General features: G+C 47.0%; 1 protein-coding gene across 5 annotated transcripts in view; it reads right to left on the reverse strand.

The window, feature by feature from the left end:
* Window positions 1-22,570, reverse strand: part of DIP2B (disco interacting protein 2 homolog B) — a 62,580-nt gene extending 40,010 nt beyond the window's left edge. For 3 of the 5 annotated variants that reach the window (XM_048327753.1, XM_048327750.1, XM_048327749.1), the window contains exon 1: window positions 22,438-22,570. In XM_048327753.1, coding sequence (XP_048183710.1) covers window positions 22,438-22,519 — 82 coding nt within the window. In that variant the 5' untranslated portion in view covers window positions 22,520-22,570. Of the gene's footprint in view, window positions 1-6,322; window positions 6,345-22,437 lie in introns of those variants that run through there. The other 2 variants (XM_048327752.1, XM_048327751.1) reach the window with 2 other exon arrangements.
* Window positions 22,571-22,574: the final 4 nt, after the last annotated feature.

A 22,574-nucleotide genomic window follows, 5' to 3' on the forward strand; every position in this document is an offset into this window, starting at 1 on the left:
TGTAAACACAGCCCCCCCACCACTACCATCGTCATCCGATTCTCCTAATTTCTTCAGAGGAAATACAGAATTGATCCTCAAATCCAAGAATGTTCTGATCGCTGGCAGTGCAAAAGGAAGGATGAGCTTGCAGTGGCAAAGACCAGGGAAGCCCAGGGAACAACACCTGATCAGCCTGGATGTCACACCTATATTCAAATCCTGATCAGCCTGGATGTCACACCTATATTCAAATCTGGCACCAGAGGAGCCCAGAGTCCCGGGAGCCTCACTCCCCGCCCGGCCGGTGACGCCAGGCTGCTTTTCAGCAATTAGCGTTGATGATCTGTTCTAACCAGTGGTGCTCAATCAGTGCAAGGTGGTAACACCCGCTAATCCTGCTAGCTCAGACAATGCTCCTCTTTCAACATCCCTGCTCCCCTTCCCCCATGGAATGAGAACACTGAATCATTTACTGTCTAACAAAACCATAATTACTACAGTAGAGAAATTAAGGAAAATGATCACGTAGGGCACAGCATCTCCCCAACAAAGCCTCCAAACACTGGGCTGCAGCAAGGAAAAGATTCCAATTGGAAAGCAGTTTGTGTGTGTTTAAAAAAATGTTTGCATGCTTTAAAAAAAAAAAAAAAAAAAAAATCTGTTGATGTTTCCAACAGTTTGTGCTACCAGGGAATCCTGGTGGTGCTTCTGGAACTTCCATTAGCCCCAAAGCACAGATAGCTACTCTACTAAAAGCAAACATGATAAAAAGATTATAACAAAAATAATGGAATTATTCTATTATCACTGCTGCATCTGCATTTCAGGTCTGACCCCTATAAATGACCTGATGACTTGGCCTTTCTTGCCTACTCCCCTGCTCACATCCAGGCACAGGCCAGGAAACATCTCCCCGTGGTTTCATCAGCTCGAACCTGCTCTGAAAGAGCAGAACACAGAGTCTGGGCCTGCAGGCTTGAGTCTGGAGTGCCAACACCGAGACAATGAAGACCAGCAGTGCTGCTGAAAGTCCAGAATGTTCTTTTGCTGCATGTCACCTCCAGATAAGGCCTTTCAAGTGTGACTGGAGTGGGAGGTAGCACGTTTGAGAAAGCCAAAGTGAGGACTAAGTGCACTTGTGGCCTGGGCAAAAAATGGGCACAACATCGGGCCAGCACTTAGTAAGAAATGCTGTATGTATTTACATTTTATGTATTTACAGCTGGTTCCCACCTTTCTTAAAGAAGAAATTCCTCCCTGTGAGGGTGCTGAGGCCCTGGCACAGGTTGTCCAGAGGAGCTGAGGATGCTCCATCCCTGGAAGTGTCCAAGGCCAGGCTGGAGAGGGCTTGGAGCAACCTGGGATAGTGGAAAGTGTCGCTGCCCATGGCAGGGGGTGGGACTGGATGGGCTTTAAGTTCCCTTCCAACTCAAGCCAGTTTGGGATTCTGTGATTTTCCTGGAGAACTGGAAACTTCTAGACATCCTACACTTTCCCCAATGGTTTTACCAAGGGTTAAAACTGGGACATCTTCACTCCAAGGCTTCAGCAACCCAAAACACAACATTTAAACCTTTTTTTCTAAGGCCGTGTGCTGAAATAGACTGTACCTGTGCAATGGCCTTAAACTCCTCCTACCACTCTCAGCTACAACTGCAGCACAAAAACTGCATTTGAAACAAGTTTAGACAATTGCCTCGTTCTGTTTGAGGCCAAATGATGATGCAGCTTCAAAGATTCCCTCCTCCTTCCTTTGGGTGAAGCTGTATATCAGGTTTCCTTCTTGGAGATAATAGCAAGGTCTGTGAACTAACAGTCTTCCAGAAAAAGTCTGATTTCTTGAAAGAAATAACACCTTACTCCCCGTACTTGTCACCAAACAACCAGCGCAGGTTTGGGCTCTGTAGTTTCCCTTTAACAGCACCATTGTATTCCCTGGAGGAGCATGAATAGGGCACTGAAAACCCAGCCGGGCTCACAAAGCTGTGTTTGTTGGGCACAAGCATTAGACTGCTACAGCTTCGGTGTTAGAAGTTTCACAGACAGATCAGCTCCAGATTAATTTACACACACAGAACAAGCCGACTTGGCTGCAGCACTGTGGGGGCTCTGTTCTGCAGTTCCAAAACCCTTTTCTAAAGGCTTAGGAGTGTTGTTTTGCCAAATTAAAACTATTTTAATCTCAACATTTATTATTTCTAAAGAATTCCATTCAAGATGAGGTTTCTGTGGCACGGCTGCCCTGTGTTCAAGGTCTGGGTCATGCCAGGTCACAAGGTGCTCTTCGCCCCGGGTCACTCACTGGGTACCATAAACCTCAAGGGCTTTTTTGTTGTTCTAACTTTAAGCAGTAAATCCAACTCCTGAAACTACACCGAAGAATCTCTTTATCTTTCAGCAGCATTTCCGAGTTGCAGCAGATCCAGTGTCCTCGATTCACCCGTCTGTGCTGTGTATTTCCAGCTGTAATCTTCGAGGCCATATGTGATGCATCACCAAGTGGGTGAGCTAAGGACAGGGTCCAGTTCCCCCTGTACACCTGGGCTGGGGGCATCAGCGACAAGGAGGTGTCACCAGCTCAACCTCAGCTGCAGACCCTCCCTCTCCCACACAAAGACACATCTGGGAACTTAGCACGGGCATTTCTGCTGAAAATAGCACTATCCACGGTCAGCAAAATGAGTTCTCAGAGGCTTTGGGAGCTAGGACTGGGAATAAAGAGCCTCTCGTGGGTGTAACTGTGCTCTGGTTGATTCTTCTCTCACAGCAACAGAGAACGTTGCTCACAGTGACCGTGTGTGGCTCATACAGCATCACCACGTCCTGGTATCTCTATTTAAAGTTCATTTAAAGGACGTCCTCAGGTACATTGGTCAAACGGCCTCTTCTTCACCTCCGTGTAAGAACTAAAGAGCCAGAAAGACTTTGCCTTTCAGATCCTCAGCTGGGACAACGGGATGCAAAATGCACTTGTGCGTCAGGAGGAATTTCTTCATGGAAAGGGCAGTTAGACATTGAAAAGGGCTGCTCAGGGAGGTGGTGGAGTCCCCAGCCCTGGAGGTGTCCAGAAAATGACTGGACGTGGCACTCAGTGCTCTGGGCTGATGACAGGGTGGGGATCAGTCACAGGTTGGATTCGATGACCTTGGAGGGCTTTTCCAACCTCAAGGATTCTGCGATTCTGTGATCAGCCACAGAAATCATGCTGCCAACACACAGCTAACATCTACCTTTCCAAAAGGTAAAGTATTTTTTAAAAGGCTTCAAAGACTCTTGAAGAGAAACTCTTAAAACCTTCCAACTCCATGAGTAAATTGTGTTAGCCCTGATAACCCGAAACACAGGCTCTGCTCAACTGCCTCCAACAAACACCTGCAAAATCCAATCCCCAAAGTCAACTTTATATGAGATACTCTATTGTGAAGTGCAGCCGTAGAAATTTTACGTTACCCATAAAATTTACGTGCAGCACATGCACATAAACAGTTGAATTCCATATACAAATAATAGGTCTTCCATGTAACCCCATCCTAGGGATAAAAAGTAAAAATCCTTTAAATAGCTACAACTTGTCATTGGGGGAAAACACGTTTTCCCTCCCGAATGCAATGAAGCCAAGGCTTTGCCACAAACAGGATTTTACAAAATCTGTTCAGGAGAAATGTTTTCATCTATTCTTAACACGCAGTCAGTGAGAACCATGTGAGTTGAGAGGCAGGAGCACTGCAGAGTTTTAACAGCAGCCCTGCACCAGAACAATCTACAGGAGGGGACACGCACAGTGTCACACACACGTACCCAAGAACCAGCTGAGCTGAGTAAAGCAAGACAACTCCCAGAGCATTAAATAACCCAGCTGAAGTGATTCTGCCCTGAACAATTCTTTTTGCTGACTAACCTCCTGCTCACAGACACCAGCAGAAATTCCCAGGTGTTCAATCCCCAGCACAAGTGCAGACCTCGCACTCTCCCACCAGACTGAAAAGCAAAGTTTCCCAGGAAATGACTAAACTGTGACAGCCCTGTGATTCAGCACTTGATTCAGGCAGGTAGAGCATTGTCTCTCCTCCAGGAATTATTTGAGCTGTGAGTGCTGATAACGCTCTCCCAGGAGTTGCTTGTCCAGCCCAACGATGAGAGATTATACACAAACTCTGCCTGTTCTCGCAGCCTGCACTTTCTACATGGCATAGACAAGTGTGGACAGATGATTTTCCAAATCAAGCCTGGTTTTAGCCCAGGAATACAAACAAAGAGATTAAAATAGAAGTTACTGCAGGTTTTAATCCTGTGCGCGACTCCTGTCGCCCACCTTTTCTTGGCTCTCAGGTGTCAATATTTAATAATTCTGTTGACTTCAATTTTTAACATAAGCCAAGTGACACAGGGACTCCTTGCTGGTAACTATCCTCCCATCCTGACTCCGCAGCAACACCGTGTCCAGCCATACCAAAAGGCAGTTTGGATACACAGCCGGACCTGAAGTTACTTTTCCTAATCAAATCCTAGATTCTTGAGTAAGATGCAAGAAGAGGAGAAGAAAGAAGAGCAATTATTGCCCTATCTAGTGATCAAACACACCTGCTCACACCAAGGATTCAGCAACTCTGACCTGCCCTTAAACAGAGCACAGAAACGAACCCAGTTGGCACCTCACCCTGCGCAGTAATTATGTATTTCCAGATGGGATAATGCTATTCCAAGTCACAGTGCGATGAGGTCGGTGATTATGCATGATGAAACAAAGAAAGAGAACTTGATGGAGGCATTAGCACTTACAAAATCCCTCCTCAAACAAAACCCAACTAAAAATTGAACCGACCAAGCACAGTGAAAAATCAATCGCAAGAATGAATCTTCCAAAAATCGAGAGGTGAGATACGTATCCCACACCCCTCCTGCCCTGGTTTTCCTAAAGAGCCAGTACCAAGAGTGTGTTCATAAGGACATTACTCCCTTTCCATAGAAAATGCAGCAGAGAAAGTGGAGGCTGCTCAAGAGAACAAAATACGCTGAAATCTGAAACAGAATCCCTAGTCACTGCACTCCCAAGAGCTCACTCGAGGACAGTCACTATTAAACAGCATTAGTCACCAGAGCAGGATCCCACTACTTAAAGGCAAAGCAATACAATTATTAAACTTTTACCAGCCTCCAATTAGTGTGCGACACCTGTAATTTGACTGGCGGAGACTCCCACCAAATTCCCGACGCGTTCCTGACGGAGGCAGCAGCAGCAGCTCTGGGAGCAGCACAGAGCCAGGCTTGGGTTTCCTACTCATTCCCTTCAAGCCTGACTAGTGGGAACCAAAACACCTTGTTCAATACCCTTGAACCTGCTCTGCACACCCCCATCCCAACACGATTCTGTATCCCTGGGAACGGGAGGCTGCCCCACGGAGCGGTACAGCTCCTCCATGCAGACACCAGGCCAGCTTTCCTGCGCTCAACAGTACAACCCATTCAAGTCGCCTACAAGCCTGGGAAAGCAGATTTAAATAGACAGAGCAGAAGAAAAATGTCCTGCGCAGCATGGCATGAGCAGCAGATTCCAGGCCCTGCGCTCAGTCCGGGCTGTGTGAAGCTTTCAGTTGTGTTTACATCAGCATCCACGGCTCCTCAAAGAATGGCACTGCTAAGGAAACCCTGTTGGCACATCACCAGCAGGGCTAAGAAACCCCATTATCCTGTCAGCTGCAATGCTCTTTACAAGAAGGATCACGCGAGGAGCAACTTCTGTTCAGGGCTCTTTGGGCAGAGTCAACGTCTGCTCCAGCAGCGCTTTGTTCCTGCTGCGGAGCAGGATGTGGCAAGATCCTTCTCATGTGAAAGCCTTTAAGCTGCGTGGAAGATCAAAATAATGAGCCAAACTCAGCAGCAAAGAGAACCCTCCAAGCTCAGCCCAACAACCCAGCTGCACTTCGCAAACCCACCCCAAAGTCACTGAACTCGGCTACTTCAGCGGAGAATACACTTTTCTCCCAGCACACCCACTCCTCCTAATTAATAAAGCACATTAATAGTTCTTCAAAAAGAATGACGTTCAGTTTTTGGTGCGAAGTGGCCTTTTTAAGTAGAAAAAACATCCTTTTACCATGAAGAGAAGGAACAGTCAATTTACTGCCCTCGTTACACAGGATATTGTGCTATCACCCTGATATTTCTGTTGTTCCAATCACCAACATCCTCACACATGGAATTTTCCTGCCTTCTGTCAGTACATCACTGCTGTCAAAACGTATCTTCACAAAACAGGGAGGTTATATATCCCCTCCACACTGACACCAGTGGACCTTGAACCAAAATAAACAGGCTTGAGAGTAAGAAAGATCTTACTCACCAGCCATCTCCAAATCCACAACTACTTCTGATAGAGAATTTTCCTCCCGTTGCCTCTCTGAGGGTGCAATATCTCCTCTTCCAATTTAAATAAACTGATTTCTCAAATGTCTCGCTTGTAGAAGGAAGGAAGTATGGAGAAATCAGCAGGATTATTTAAGAACACACAGTCAGCAACTTGACAAAAACTAAAAGAACACAAACGAAAGGGGCTCTCATGTGCTGAAAGGCAACCAGATCTGCCCTCATGTCCTGCACTGCTCACTTGACCAGCATGTCTTGAACTTGGAAAAGAAGGAACTATTTATGTCTAGTGACAGGGAAAAGTTCCACGGTGTATTTGCACTAACAAGGTGCAACCTCTCCAAGATTATAGTAAAAACGGGTCCAAAATGATGAAATATTTATATAAACTTCTAACCCCATAACAGCAGTATAAATAAACAGATTTCAGCCCTAACCAAGTGAAAGCTGGACACTGGCACCAAAACACTGCTTGGCACTGCTTGGCTTTGGGATGCACAAGTCCAGTATCAGGGCCTTCTGTGCACAAAGTGAGGGGGAAAACACCCAGGGATGGAGGAGCTGAGGGTTTGTTTGGAAGCTGCTCCTGCCCACAGAGCAGAGCCGAGGAATCTGTGTTCCCCACTGCAGAGTGACAACACAGCCTGGTTTCCATGGGCAAGGAAAGTATTGCTTGGATGGGACACAGCACTTGCTTGGCTGGGCTCAAACTGGGGAAAAGTTAGAACTGCTGGTTCTATTTTCTGGTTAAGATTATGGGGAAGTTGAACAAGAACAAGATGAGCTTCTTAAAAGTATTTCAGTAATAAATCAAAACAAATAAACCCTACTTCCACACCATAAGTGAATCCAAATGCTCTCTCCAGTTGTCCTCACATACACTACCACAGCAAGCAGCCTGACAAATCTGTTAAAAGCCTTAAGAAGCCTAAATTAAATATTCATACCCTGAAAATGATGAAGCCAGCACAAAACCTCAAGTCTCTTTTGCCACTCTGGCTCTGTGTAGCCCAGAGCAAGAGATGAAAGATTCCCTGCAATCTGGGATGCCGAGCTGGAATCTCCATGAAGGAGAAGGACACTGCTAGTTCTGCCTTCGGGAGTTCAGGGTTGAGTTTGCCACTTGGGGATTTTCCTGAGATGCTCCCTTACCTCTCTGTTACCTAGTAGAGAACTATCCCCATTTCCTCCAATTTAAGGATCACTGGTTGGTCAGGTTTTAATAACAACCTGAAAAGATTTGTCGAAATCTTCTAAAAAATCTTTTAATTGAATGATGACATCAATTACTTAATTTTAATGAGAGTGAGATCATATTTTAATTTTCCATTCTGCATTAAATTTCAAGCAAAGGTGACTGTGCAGTTTCTCTCAGCAATAGCCAATGTCCCTCAAAGCTGGAAGCAGAATTACTTTCAATAACAAACTAAACTTGATTGCCTTATTTCCCATTAGTGCTTAATTCTACAGAATTATCTTGGGTTTATTACTATGCAAAAAGACACGTAAATCCTCCAACTTACTCATCGAAAACAGAAGCCCAACTTTGAACTCTCTGGTTCTCACAATAGGAAAAAAATCCTGCCAGCTAAATTCTCTCTAGGCATGGACAGCGCAGAATTTAATACACAACTCTGAAATGCCCAAGAAAAACCCCAAACCTACCAAAAAATGAGACAAAACGAATGCATGACCTGAAAAAACAAGCTAAGAATTGCAGAGGGTGTGAAATTAGACTTGTCAGTCATTTGTGGGGATCCTGAGGTCTTCACATCATCCTCGATGAAAAAGGCAGGATGGAGGCCACGGATGGACACAGGTGCACTGGGCAAAGCTGCTGCTTCAGCTTCACAGGGTGACCCTGGCAGAGTTACTGGACATCTATGGCCCAATTCCGCCTCTGCTTAGGCTGGTAAGGAAGGCAGGGACTTTCCAGGCCTCTCCCTCTCAATCTCTGCAGGAGCCCCACCTCTTCTAAACCTGGAAATCCTACAGAACACTGTGGGTTGTCCCTCTAAGGATCATCCTAAACCTGGAAATCCTACAGAACACTGTGGGTTGCCCATCTAAGGATCATCCTAATTGCAGTCTTGCTCCACTGACCTACAACCCATTCCAGCATCCGTGCTCTCTGCCTTGCTCCAGTCTATTCCACACCATTCCCCCTCCCTGGAAGTGTTCAGTCTGGACGGGGCTTGGAGCAAGCAGGGAGACTGGAAGGTGTCCCTGTCCATGGCAGCAGGGTGGAATGAGATGAGCTTTAAGGTCCCTTCCAACCCAAACCATTCCATGATTCCAGAGATGAGTTCACTTCCTACCTGGTCTCCCAACCTCACTTTAATACGAGTTCCTCCACCACAGCCTATGTGACCTTTCCAGCCTCACCGCTGAAGAGATGAAAATTCAACATTCCCTTTTATTCCTGCTAGAAATGACAACATAAAAAGTACTTGGACAGGAACCATCTGTTCCTGTGCCTAATGGAGCCATAATCACTGGATAACAACCATTCCACAGAACATTCCACTGTTTATAAAACCAGGGTGTCAATGTAATAATATTAATGGGGAGCTGCTTGTGTCTTTTGGATAAAATATGATATTCACAGCAGGCTTTGCTTTCAGCTACAAACACCATGGCCTTTTACAGCAAAGCAAAGCACCACAGACAGCACTCACAATTAGGGAGTGGAGGGGCAGGAAGGGCTAAGGATGTGTTGACAGTAATAATTTAAGATGAGGTATTCTGCCAAGAAAGAGAAACTAAAGGATTAACGTCCAAATAGAAAATCTGCAATTAAGCAAAAACCTCTGAAAGAGAAGGACTGCGGACACGGCTCCAGGTTGGATCGTTGCCCTCCAATTTGCTCTCCAAGACTTCTCTGCTGACTCCATGTGTTTCACAGGAGTAAAATTCATGCCACGCCACGTAACAGTCTCTCAAGAGAAATGATGATGTTTGGGAAATAAAACAACCACTTCTCTCCAACATCTCTTGCACAACAGGATTATTTCTTTCTTAGCACTGGGATTCTACAAGCACAACACAGAACTGTATAAAAAACACAGAAATAAAATTAATTCCTTGGAGAATCCCAGCTGAGATGCTCCTACTGAACACAGCACAGACCTGCAGTGACAACCAGTCTGAGCATCCACAGAAACACCTGCAGGCTGTAGTACCTCCGATTTACCCAGGAAACTCTGGAGAGCTGTTTCCTCTAGCCCTAATCCTGCTGGAGGAAGACACAACAAAATTCCTCCTGGGGCCGCCAGGTCACACATGGGCAGCCCCCAACTCCATGAAAATCCACAACCACACAGAAGCCACAAACGCAGGATGTGCTCACGACCCAACACCGTGCTCGCCGTTCTCTGAAGTGAGACCTGAACCAGTTACGCTGTGCACAGGCAGGATTGAATATTTCATGTTAAAAGCTCTAAAAGGAGGAACAAAAAAAGCCCTGGCCCAGAAGTGCTGCCTGTCAAAATCAACCGCTCAACTGACAGACAGTGCTGTACCCAGCAGTGCTGAGAAGCCTGGCATGACAGCCATAAATCACTCCAAAATCTTCTTTTCATGCAGAGGAAAAGGAAGGGTAAAGATCCGAACATGAAAACTTGCCCATTTTTAATTTGCTTGGTTGCACTTGTTTAAAATTGACATTTATTTTGATACCTGAGTTTGCCTTTCCTTTATATTTCTGCATGCAGCAAGCTGAGAATGAGGAATTTATCACATGGAGACACCAGGACATCCTAGAGGCACCTTCCCCAGAGCTAAGGAGCCTGACCACTGGAGACGTGTCCTACCCTGAGAGCAGGGGGAGGTCACACGCGGGCCCCAGACGTTCCGTAAGGGACCGGTTCCGTGGGGTTCTTGTGCAGAAGATCCTTCCCCGTGGCCTGGTTTCAATGGACGGGGTCAGTGCTCTCCTGACAGACCCACAGGTGGAAAATCCTGAGAATTCAGCACAAGATCTTCGAATTCAAACACAAACAGGGCCTCGAGAGCTAATGGACGCTGACATGCAGAAGTGTGTGATTGCTTCCAAGCAGCTGCCTTCACCTCCCTCCCAGAGAGGCCAAGGAAGGCCCTGGGGATGTACCAGTGCCTCAAAGGACGAAGGTTTCCTTTAGTCTTTAACAAAGGCTTGGAGCAATTGGCACATTGCCCGGCCTTGCTGCCTTCTTCCTCTTCAGATATGCTTCCATCCACAGATAACACGGGGCAGCTTTGAATTCGCACCCTGCACAATCAGAGGGAAAGGACAGCACAGGAAACCCAAGTCAGCTTTTCCCCTCGGCGGGGGAACTCCCTGGAACAGCCAGCACAGTCCTTTTCATTGACATGCCCAACACAGTGTCACAGGAGACAGCAGACAACGTGCTCAGAGCTCCACCATTAACTGGTTTAGTGAGTTAAGACACAGATCTGCCTGCAACTGCTTGGGGCAGAATGTGCTGAGGGAGCAGAAATGCACCTTTCAACTAGGAATCCATGAAACAGCTTCAAACGATCTCTTTGAATGGTGGAAACAATCCAACGACTGCAAGCTTACCCCAATGTGACAGTACCTCTTGGGGACTTCTTGTCACACTTCACCCACAGAAAACTATTCTGAAATAGCTCTTGCTGACAGCAGAATCATAGAAAAACCAGCTCTGACATTTCCCAGGTCTCTCTATTTCGCTAGTTCCTCTCCTCCCTTTCTTGGTCTATTTTACAGACTCCTCTCACGGCATCCAGGATTCCACTGCAATACTGTGAATTTCTTTGTGCCTGTGAGGTCCTGCACCCAAACCCTGGAGCAGCTGTACCAGCGCAGCCCCAAGGTTGTCACTTCGCAGGGTGGGAGCACCAGAAAGCCACGCACACGCTCCCGGCCGCACCAGGGTCAGATCCTCCATAACCTGAAGCCAAACTCAACTCTCAGAGAAGATTTTCTCCTTCCCCAGTTCTCCAGCCAACTCTCTCCTTTTATCCTTCTGCCCAAATCATTGTGTCTCTGCTGGAAGAGGAGCCTGCAGTGCCGTACAACACCTCTGTGTTCACACTGTTTCACCTGGTCTGTCACTTTAAACATTCCCAGGAAGGTCTTCCATCATTTTAAACAAGAAAACATAACAAGTAATTACTTTTCTAGGAGAAGAGGCCAAGTTCTGGCATCCTGGAGAACTTCTATGACCATCATCCCCTTATCTTGTGTCTCCCTCCCTTGTGCTTTGCTGAATCCAATTAAATATCTGGAAGGTGAGAAAGAGAAAATGTCACCTTTGCCACAGACTCAATGTCAATGAGTGTGAGCCTCCATAAACGCATCCCTGAGAGCTGCCAGTACACGAACCTTGATTTCCATTTGTCTTTTCCCATCGGGTTCAACACCAGGAATCACCTTCACATGCCACAGGGAAGTGAAGGAGTTGAACACCATCAGCTGTCCCACTGCACAGCAACAGCTGGGAAGGATCCCTCCAGGAACAGGATTCCTGCAGGGAAGGATCACGGCAGGGAAGTGTGTGTAGGACAAATCTCTGCAGCTCTCTGGAGCCAGAGGATCCCATTTCCTGGGACAAAGCCCAAAGGAGAGCAGGCAGTACAGGAGAACAGTGCAAAGCAAATGGAACATGTTTGGACAAGAAGCAAAATCCAAACTTCGACCTCTGGTACTAATCCCTCGGAATCAGCAACAGCCACGGGTAACAAGGGAGATTTTAGGCCCCTCTGTACAGGAGCTACAACAGAAGAACTGGAATCGGAGGAGGCAGGGAGGAGAAAGGTCCAAATTATCTTTTTTTTCTTAAAGTCACACCTGGAAAAATGGCTTTTTTCAGATTTATTAAAAATCAGCTTATCCACCATGAAAGAGAGGAGACCATGAGGTGAGTAATTACTCCCTAAGACACAGGACAGGAATCACAGGAACATCAGGTATGACTTTGCTGGATTCAAATGCTTTTCCTTTCAGCTTCCATGCTACAACCAGCTACTTCTGAAAGTGTTTTACCAAAGCTCTGTCCAATGAACAAGAATTTGATACACAAAAGGCAAAGGCTAATTACATCTTCCTGTTTGCTCTTCTTGCCAGACATTTTTTTGGAGGCCTACTGCAAAAAGAACTGCCTTGAAAGCCTTCCAAGGCAACACCAGCTCCAGGGTTATAGATTTTTCTGATTTTGGGGAAATAGGAGAGCAAATTAACTCAAGTCTCTGTGCTTCTGGTCAAAATGACTAAAAAAAAATGTTCCCAAGTCCTTAACACAAATGGCAACTGGCCCTACAAAATTTTTACATGCTGCAATTTTAAAACAGGACTTAACAAGCAAAGTGTATCAAACACAGGAATAACTACACAGAAATGTTTGCTCAAGGTTTCTAGGTGTGGCTGCAGCCAAGACATAATAGGATTATTTATATCTGACTCATTTGCTTCGCCTTCATCCACAATTCTCCCTATTTGGGACTCAGTAATTGACTTCTTTCTGCACCATGTGACTTTTTAAAATCAGGACATTTTCAAGGAGGACTTGAAAATTTAAAGCAGAGAGGAAAAACCCCACAAATACAGTGGGGGTTTCTATCACATTCAACCAAACCTAACCATCACCATCATGGAGAAACTTCCTGAACATGCAGCACAGTGAGACATCCACTCGCTGGTAATCAGCCTGCACACGTCACGCTGTGAGTGACAACATCCCCTCAGCCACAGAGGGTCCTGTGATGTCCCCTGCTCTGTGTCCGAGCTGCTCACCTCACCGTGTGCATCTCCCCCTGCTTCCTGCCTGGGAACTCAAAATAACAATACTTCCCCCTTTTCACTGCAGCAACTTCCAATCCCAAATTGCGTAAGAACAGAGGTTTTCATTCCAGTTACAATAAGAATTGTTCTTTTTTTAATCCACAAGGGATCACTTAAAGTTTCTGCCCTAAGAATAAACACAGGGCTCAGTCTCAAAAAACATTTACACGAGTACTTGGCCATTCAGAGAGCTCCTTCTTGTAACACAAGGGGCTTCAGTCTCGTGTTCAGTATTTTGTCAGGATTGACACAAAAGCCTAAAAAAACGGTCTCAAAATAATTTATAATTTGGTTACCTACAAATTCTTTCACTGCTCATGAAACCCAAACGCAGTAAAAGGTTTGGTATTTTCTAAAGAAATACAGCTTAGATTCCGAAAAGCTTCAGCCCGTGCCCTCTCCAGTTTGCCAAAGTTCACGGCTTTCCGCGGAGCTGCGGCACCTGAGCTCCCCGAGATGGAAAGAGTGAGGTGCTAAGAGGTGAGAGCAGCCTGAGCCAACGCTGCTGCCAAGGGCTTGGTTATGAAACCTGGGATGCAGCTCTTGAGGACACACCACAGAACAGAGATGCTTTTCTCCAGCCTGGACATGCAGCACAGAGCTATCTGAAGTGAACTTCTCCCCTTCCTCATCACACACCACGAGCAGCCCCGCAAACGCCATCAGGACCTTGCTCCAACCACCCCACGGGACACACAGCAATCTCCTGAATGCCAGAAGTGGAACACCTTTAATAGGCATTTTCCACTTGTATTCAATTAAGGGGGGAAAAAAGGCAGCACAGTTTAATAACTGCAGATCTGTTTATTCTCTACGAGGATCAGGGACTTTTATCTCCCGCTCCGATCACCTGACTCCCTGACTCCGCTCTCCACCACAGGGTGAATAATCACAGCCTGGAATTTGCCATGTCACTTCCCAGCTCCTTGGAGGAACTCTCCTTGTCCTCGCCCCAGTGACAATGCACATTGTGAGCAGGAATGTCAGAGCAGGAATGGCCAGCGCTCGCCTTCCTCACACCACGGCCCAGAGTGACCTTGTACAACTGTTAACTCTGCTCTTACCTCTTGCTAGAAAGGAAGCACAAAACTTCAAAGCCTCCTTCCCCTCCTCGGGGCTTCTTTTGGCTGGTCAGCTCCTCTCTGGGATCACTGCTTCCAGAGAAGTGCACATTTATAATTACAGGGAAAGTTGATGACAGGGATGCAACCAGCAGGCAAAGAAAGCAGCTGTATCAGGCCATGCCTGACGTACACGTGCTGCTGCTGCTGCTGCTGCTCTCAGGGAGCAGATCACAGCATTTCCAGAAAAGGTGCTTCAAACTGAAATGGCTCCTCGTAGATTAATTAACACCCGAAATGAAGAGCTGATGCATTAAAGGTGCGGGTGGGAACACAGGAAACCCAAAACCTCCTTCAAGCACGTCCTCACCCGACAGCCCTTTCTGGAATCACACACAGGGACAGGGCCTGAAACCACATCCTCCAGCCCTCGACCTTTCCTGCTGTAACATTCCTGCTTTGATCACATCCTTCCAATTTATGGCCAGCCAAATGTCCCATCAGAACTCACTAGCTCACATCACCAAACCTAGCACTTCCAAAATCTCCCATGGCTTGTCCTACACACACAGCACGTCTGCCTGGTCACCCTTCCCACACCCCACCCAGTCACCCACAGCCCGTCCTGGTGGCAGCTACAGCAGTGGATCGTATGGAAAATTATTAGTGGGAAAACACTTGTTCTGAGCTTCCTGTCACAGCACTGAGCAGCTCGGAAGGAGAGGGGGAAGTGCCACATGTGGATCGATTCCCACTGGAACAGAGAGCTCTGTGTGCCCCATGGAGACGTGGCTACAGTGACAGTGGTGCCTTCCCTCCCTTCCTGACAGGTGGGCTCTGTCAGGTCCCTTCCTCTGGAAAGGAAAGCTCTGTGGGGTGTTCCCCTCTGTGCAGGAGGGGAAGGGATAAAGCAGAACTTCCTCCAAAAGCTACCTGTGCTGCTCTCAGAGAAATGAATTATAAACCTATACTAGAGGAACACCAGTGTTGCTATTCCCAAGTAAATTTCTTAATGCAGTGAGCTGAAATCCAGGAATACAAACACTGACTCATCTTTGCAGTGTACACTTTATCTCCAAGAAAAGGCTGACTTGTCCAGCTCCTTTAGGACTAAGCCACAGGAACAATATCCCTCCGAAGAGCAAAAGACAGGAAAAACATCCCAAACAATTCTTTTCCACCGCTGCACTTTAGACCTGATATTTGACATTAGTCCTGATCCCAGAGGCAAAATGGGAGCGCTCCATGCACTCAGTCACCCAGCTCCCACGGCTACGGCCATCCTAAATGGAATGCATTATTCCTGCATTAAAACATATGTTTTTCAAGGCAGCCAGCCATCCGGCTGTTCCAAGGGAGATTACAGAAGACCTAATTTTATCAGGCAGGGATACAATTCTCCCGGTTGTTTTTGCTCCCTAGGGACATGGAGCTGGTGAAAAGCAGGTTGCCTGACTGCTGGGGAACAATTCCGAGGGGCTCCGTCGCTGATCGCTCAGGCAGTAACTGGAATCCTGGGTCCATAAAGTGTATTAATGGATGCCCTGTAGGCTCTGTGGGCTCCCATCCCTGAGGAATTCAGAGGCCAGGAAGACCTAGTTTGCATCAGCAATTCTCAAGTCAACAAGAATTAGAAAGAGTTTATGTTGGCAGAGAAGTGCTAAAACTTTTAGCTTTTTTGTCTTTCCTTTTCCTTTTTATCAGCTTAAGTTACACTAAGTAAAACAAGGTGTTTGCTCACAGCAAGGAAAGTTATGTTACTATTACATTATTATCTTTGGTATAAACTCAGTGTAACTTAAACTTACGTCCTGCCTATGTTTACTTCAAGCAGTGTTTCACAAACTCTCAGCTTTGAAGTTTGAAAAGAACACAAACTGATGGAGACAGCCATTTTACTCCAAATATCAGGCGAGAGTAACGACCCAGTACATGATTCAAGATGAGAAATACAGGTGTGAGGCTTTCCCCAAGACTTCTCATGAAATGCAATGGGAAAATTCGTGTAGCAGATGGAATGCTGCTGCCTGCAGAGCATCCGTTAGCTATAAATCAATGTTTCCTCACACATGGTGCAAATAGAAGAGTCTTCCATTCTAATTAATAGAACGAGACATCCTGGCCTGATGACTCTTCCCTGATTTCACAAGCTCTCCAAAAAAATTTTGTACTGAATCAGCCTCAACAGAGAGAAATGCTTCAATTCCTCTCTCTATGAATCCAGGTCCAAAAAAGCAACTGAGCAACTCATTGAGAGATTCAGGAAATGCTTTTTATAACTGAGACACATGGTTTAAAGAAAACCATTCTAAGAAATTATCTGCACATTGTATTTGAAAGAAATGCAAACAGGAACTCTCCAGCTTCTGCCCATCCCTCGGGAATGCTGACCATGAGTTCACTCTTTGGCTTCTGAAACTTGCCACTGAATAAACACGATAAATCCAGCGAACAGAAAACTTCATGACAAACACTAATCAGAGAGAGGGAATCAGGAAGGAGCAATCACCCTTTCCACAACATCAGCAATGAACCAGAAACACCAGGGGTGCTCCGCGTGCGCTTCCCTGTGGAGCTCCAAGGCTTGCCTGCTTCGCTGCATGTTGGGAAGAGCGGCAGCTCTGTGCAGCTACTCTGCCACCCATCACATTTCCTACTCAATATTTCATGCTACAGGATTTAAAATAGCAAACTGAAGATCAGTTATCTAGGACACCACAGCAAACTCCAAATGCGGCTTTAGCGCAGCTGTGCCAGGCCAACAGGTCTGGTGAACATTCCCAGCCTGAGCAGGCAGCTGAAATGGCAAATATCTCCCATCCTGGAAGTACTAACAGTCGTAAAATTCAAACTGGGAATCATTGCTACCAGATGTCCTCTCCACCCAGCTCAGGAAACTGGTTCTAACTCCTGCAAAGCTTCACAGAAGCAACCAGGGAGGAGGCGCAGGACTCTTTAAAGCCTCTAATTTCCTCCTCTCCCCAAGGCAAAGGGTCAGAGCTGCAGCTTTTAAAAAGAGCCCCAAACCCAGTCCTCATTTCCTAAGTATACAAGGGACAACACAAAAATATGCACATTCTTTAAGTTTCCTGGTTGTTTTTTATTATTCCAGTCTGGATGCTCCAAAAACCTTCCTCCTCTTCCCCGTGTTTACATGCTTCAATCATGTACCAACAGTAAACCTGACTCCCACTCACTTGAGCCAAAATATTTCTTCCAGTATTTGTGCTTAACTCCCTCTATCCAAACATTAATCACTTAAATCATTCTGCTTTGACCATCTGCAGAGCAGAAATCTGTGATCATCTTGTGGACCTTCTGTTTGCTGCACTGGTGACAGATCTGGTACTTTGCTCCTCTTGGTCGTGACTGGAGCTTTTCCTGTGACACAGACATTGCACGGAATCCATGTGCTCCGTGCTTACATTACTTTTTCCTGGGCTGTGAAGCTAAAGAAAATACAATTTCATCCACAGTGAAAGCAGATGACGGATCCTTACTGGGATCTTTGTAGAGCCGATCAAGGCTGGATGATCCCTGGGTGAGCACAGCCAGCTCCCTGTGATGGCTCCAGGAGGGTTTCAGGCCTTTCCAAGCTCTCAAACTGCACCTGCACTGGCTGCACGCAGAGAAGTGTGTCAAAGCCCTGCACAGATTTCTCAGCAGATTTGGGACCCATCTGCTGCCAGTCCTGCAGGTAAATTAAGGAAGCAACATTAAAGCTTTCCCAGTGCTGGTTTTGCCTAATGCAAGACTTGTGGGTGAGATGCTGCATAAATGCACAAAAACCACCTGTAAGTCCTGTTAGCTACAGGCTGATCAGATCCAACTTGCTTATGTTTATAAAGCTCTTCTTCGACCTTTTCTGTGCTTTGCCCACAGTTCCTTTCTGAGTGGGGGAAGAAACTGAAGTGAAACCTTTCTGCTCACTCAGCACAATCCATAGAGCCAGTCCCTACTCAGACAATTACTTCCTTTGCCTCTGTAATTTAAATTCTGTGCTTCAGCTGCTTAATCTATAAAAAAGGTCCTCACCTACTTTGACAGGCGCCTGGCAATCAAAGATTGCAACCTGAAACACACAACTTTTAAAAGATCAGAGAAATACCCTGATTCCGTAAGAAATTTTCAAGCCAAACAAAATAAAGACTCTACCCACTTGCTTGAGTCAACATGTTTTCTTCCAGTAAGGTTCTATCCTATTTGGCTGGCCTTCAGTCCTGAGTTTCCACCCTTTTGCTGATACTCCTTTTTCCATACATGCCACCATCCTTCTGTTTCTTCAGCTTCTGAAAATCCTCACACAAAGCTTTGCTCTGCAGACAGAGCCTCGGTTCTCCAGTGAGAGACAATCAGCTTTAAAAGGAACAAACCCAGGTGCACGGAGCCATTCACAGAAACACCCACCCAGAATCATAAACCAGGCAGCAAATGTGTGTTTAGCTAGAAAAGTAAACAGAAACCAGCTCCTCCTGCCCACTAGGCAGGAGGGAGGAGTGGTAACCCTGTCACAGAACCCAGAAGTGGCTGAAATGACATCCAAGGCCTGAGCTGCTCACAGGAGCTCCTCGTTACTAAGAGGTGGAATTCCCCTGCCCTTCCCTGGACATTCAGACATCTTCAGCTGGAGTTCTCTCCACTGACACCCCTTTACTAGTTAAAAACTCCAGGCAAGACAGAAACCTCAGTGCCACAAACCCCAGCAGCCAAATAAGCTCTTTATGTGGGTGTTTAACCCCTGCAGAGCCAGGCTGGGCCCCGCAGTGGGGCTGGCAGGAGGCTGCCCTGCTGCCACAGCCAGAGCTCTCACCTCCAGGAGAACACACCGCCCCACACAGGCAGCACAACAGTCACGTAACGTGCCCTGTGTGAAACAAATCCTCCGAACGTGCTTAATTAGAGCCTTTGGATCTGGACATTCCAGAGTTTCCCAGCTCCATTAACGGCTGGGATGATGTGAGAGGAGCTGCTGGAATGTTTCACCCAAGGTGTAAAAACACCCAGACATCCCCAAGCCCAGTGGCAAAGTGCTTTAATATTAACGTTTTCCACCGAATATGGGATGAATTCAGGCGTTTACCTTGTTCTCTGCACCTTTCAGCACACACTGAGAACATTCTAAGGAACAGCATCATGTGGCGGAGCCAAAGTCACCTTCGCTCAGCGCTGCAGCTCAGCCCAAAGGTGAGACTGAGCTCCCGCACTCACAGCGGTGTGAAAACGAGGGGGAAAGTCTTCTTTAAAGTTAATATCCCTGGCACTTTCACTCATCAAACAGAAACAGATGTAAATACAAAGGCAGCCCTTCCCATCATTAGTGATGCACAATGTGGGTGTTACTGACAGATGAAGAAAAGCACCAGAAAGAAAAATATCCCAAAAGTGAGAAAAGAAGGAAAACATGAGTAATGAGCAGTTTCCAGATTTCCCACAGCTCCATGACCCAATTCTCAGCTGATACATAGTTACTGTTACTTGAACATTCTTTCCTCAGAGGTATCAACACCGATCCCTTCTGCGGGGGAACGCGAGGTCTCCCTAAGTGGAGATCGAGGTATAAACGCTCTTCACACTGACAGAAGACACTGAATTCTTGTGCACGCTTCGAAATGAATGAGCTGGTCTCAAATCCATCGCCAAGGCCCAGTACAGTACAGTAAGATGCAACTTCTGCTGATTAATGAGCGATTAATGTTTCCTGAAACACGTCCCACTACTTCTCGGAGACGTTTTCCCTGCGCTCAGGGATGGGATGGCTGCTACTTCCGCACTGACCACAAGGCTCAGTAAGGAATAATCCAAAGGTATAATTAGTCCTGTTGCTCTGTCTGCACAGATTGCTCCTTAAGAAACTCTCATGGCTCATCATTGCAAACTCTGATTTCTATTTCCAGCATACATTAAAGTAATCCTGCTCCACTTTGCATCCTGCTCGCTGACGCAGCACCTTTCACAACCACAACGCCAGATAAGGTTTTATTACTATATTTGCCCCCGTTTTGTTGTGAATTCTCTACTCTGCGGTGGTTAGTAGTAGCAAATGCCTGGATAAAACTCACAGCAAGGCTCAGCACACGAGTGTTTGTGCTCCCAGCCCGCGGAGCCAGGTACTTCCCACTGTCCATCAAGGACAGAGCCATCTCCAGCTCAGCGGGCAGGGACCCTGGGCCACTCCCGGTAGCTGCAGCTCCTCTCCTCTCCCAAAAACGAGGTGTTCCTACGCAAAAAAGCCTGACAGAAATGTTCACGCAGTCCACAGCCAAGCCCAGAGACAAACGAAGCTGCAACAAGGGGGTGGGAAAAAAAAGGATCAAGTGTTCTTATCTGAGCAACAACTGAGCAGTTGCACATGGAGCCCTGCTGCCATTTTTAATAAAATGCTTCTATTCAATATTGTTTACCATCAACAGCCCATGGTTATATTCAGCTGAACAATGCACACACAGGCCCCAAAATCCCTCTGCTTAAGCCTCAAACTAGGGCGTATTTTTCAAGAACTCCACAATGACATTACCTCACTGCCTCACTCCCCCTTCCCACAGCTCAGTTATCTCAGCAACAACATCCCCTGAAATATGTTCCCAAGAGCTTGGGGACACAGTCACCCAAAATTCTCTGTACTCGTGGGTTTTTTGACGGAAGAAGTGATTTGCACAAACAAATCCTCGATATGCACATTAAGAAATCCAAGTATTAAACCCACAAAGGGGCAGTGGATTTAAAATTCAGAGAATTACTTACATAACCCACAAAACTTCACTCTGTAGCACCGAAGTTGAAGCTATTGGAGCAGCTTGTTAAAGACTAGTGGGATGTCACAGCAGCCAGTCCAGCAACAGAGCTCATTTCTTTTTAAGTTTGCAGTACAATCTATCACAGGGTCAAACCGTAACGGGCTTTCAGTGCCACAAGAAACAAACTTCAGAAAATCCAAGCAACAGTTTAAAACATTCAACAAATTCTTTAAAAAACCTATTTAATGTTTCATTTCAAGCAACACCACCGTTCCTCAATTCTTTGTTACCACGGAGTCCCCGAAACCAAACACCAGGTAGTTTTATCACTTTAGTTAAATGTCTGCAGAAAGTATATCTGAGAAAGAGTTAACAAAACCCCCAACCAGCCAACATCAAGGCTTTAGCTACAACCCAGCTGTGTTAGGAAAGCAGTGCCATGGCCTTTTCTGCTGGCAAAGCCCTGAGTGCTGATGTGGGCAGCGGGGGCTGACAGCCCCCAGCTCACCCCTGGGAGTGAATTCCTGATCTCCAAAGAGTCAATAAGTCTCTTTTATGCACTGTGGGCTCTGGGATAAACAGAGCAAGGAAAGATGTGCCTGAAACTTGATTTTTCTTAATTTTTAATGCTAAGAGAGACACTGATAATCCTCGTAGGGTCCCTTGCAACTCAGGATATTCCTATTCTCTGGTTATTCCAGCCATTCAGTAAACCCTCCTGAGAAGCCACTGATTTTTTGGCATCAAGTTCCGTACCCTGATGGAGGGAGGAAAATTAAAATTATGCAAATCTGAGCTACCTGCACTGCAACCTTCTCCCTCCGCCTCAGCTTCATCCCTCGCCCTCCGGCTTCACAAGGGAGATTCACAACAAAGCTGTACCGAGAGCAGCATTTTAAACGCTGGGGAACAAAGACAAACCCATGCAAAAAAGGAAACAACAGTAAAAAAAAAAAAAAGGCAGCAAAAAGCGCATGCTCTGAACCGATTATGGCAAAAGAACTTATTCAGAAAGTGGGAAGAACAGAGGGTTTGTCTTCATTATTGTGCCCAAAGTTCCTGCGACTCCCCCGCCCCAGAACTGGCTGTCCCGGGGTCTCTCACTCCCACTCCGCATCCTCAGCTTGGGAGCTACGGAGAAGAGGCCACAAGGAAAAAAACGCTCCCGAGAGGGGGCTGCAGGTCACTCACCCCCGACAGGTGAAGGCCCCTCCGGGGTCGCACCGGGGGTCCCCGGGCTTAGTCGGGGGTCCCCCCGCACAGATGATGCTCCCAGCGCTCCTTCCGCTCCGACAGAACCCCAGCCCGGGCCGGGCCCTTCCTTCCTCCCCCGGTCCTCTCAGACAGACCCCGGAGCCTCGTTCATCCCACCCCCGCCACTCCCGAGCCCCCCTCGCACCCCTCGGCGCCGCCACCCCCGGCCCCTCACACGGAGGCTCCGCGGCGCCCCGCGGGCAGGGCCGGCCCGGCCGGGCTCCCGGCGCTCCTCGCTCACCTTCCGAGAGCTCCAGCTCCAGCTCGGCCAGCTGCTCGCGGACCTCGCGGGGCAGCGAGGACACGGCCGCGGGCTCGGCCATGGCGGCGGGAGGGGCTCCGGGCGCGGATCCGGCGGGGGCTCAGCGGCCGCGGGGC

This window comes from Corvus hawaiiensis, chromosome 24 (genome assembly GCF_020740725.1).
Source record: "Corvus hawaiiensis isolate bCorHaw1 chromosome 24, bCorHaw1.pri.cur, whole genome shotgun sequence".
Taxonomy (NCBI): domain Eukaryota; kingdom Metazoa; phylum Chordata; class Aves; order Passeriformes; family Corvidae; genus Corvus; species Corvus hawaiiensis.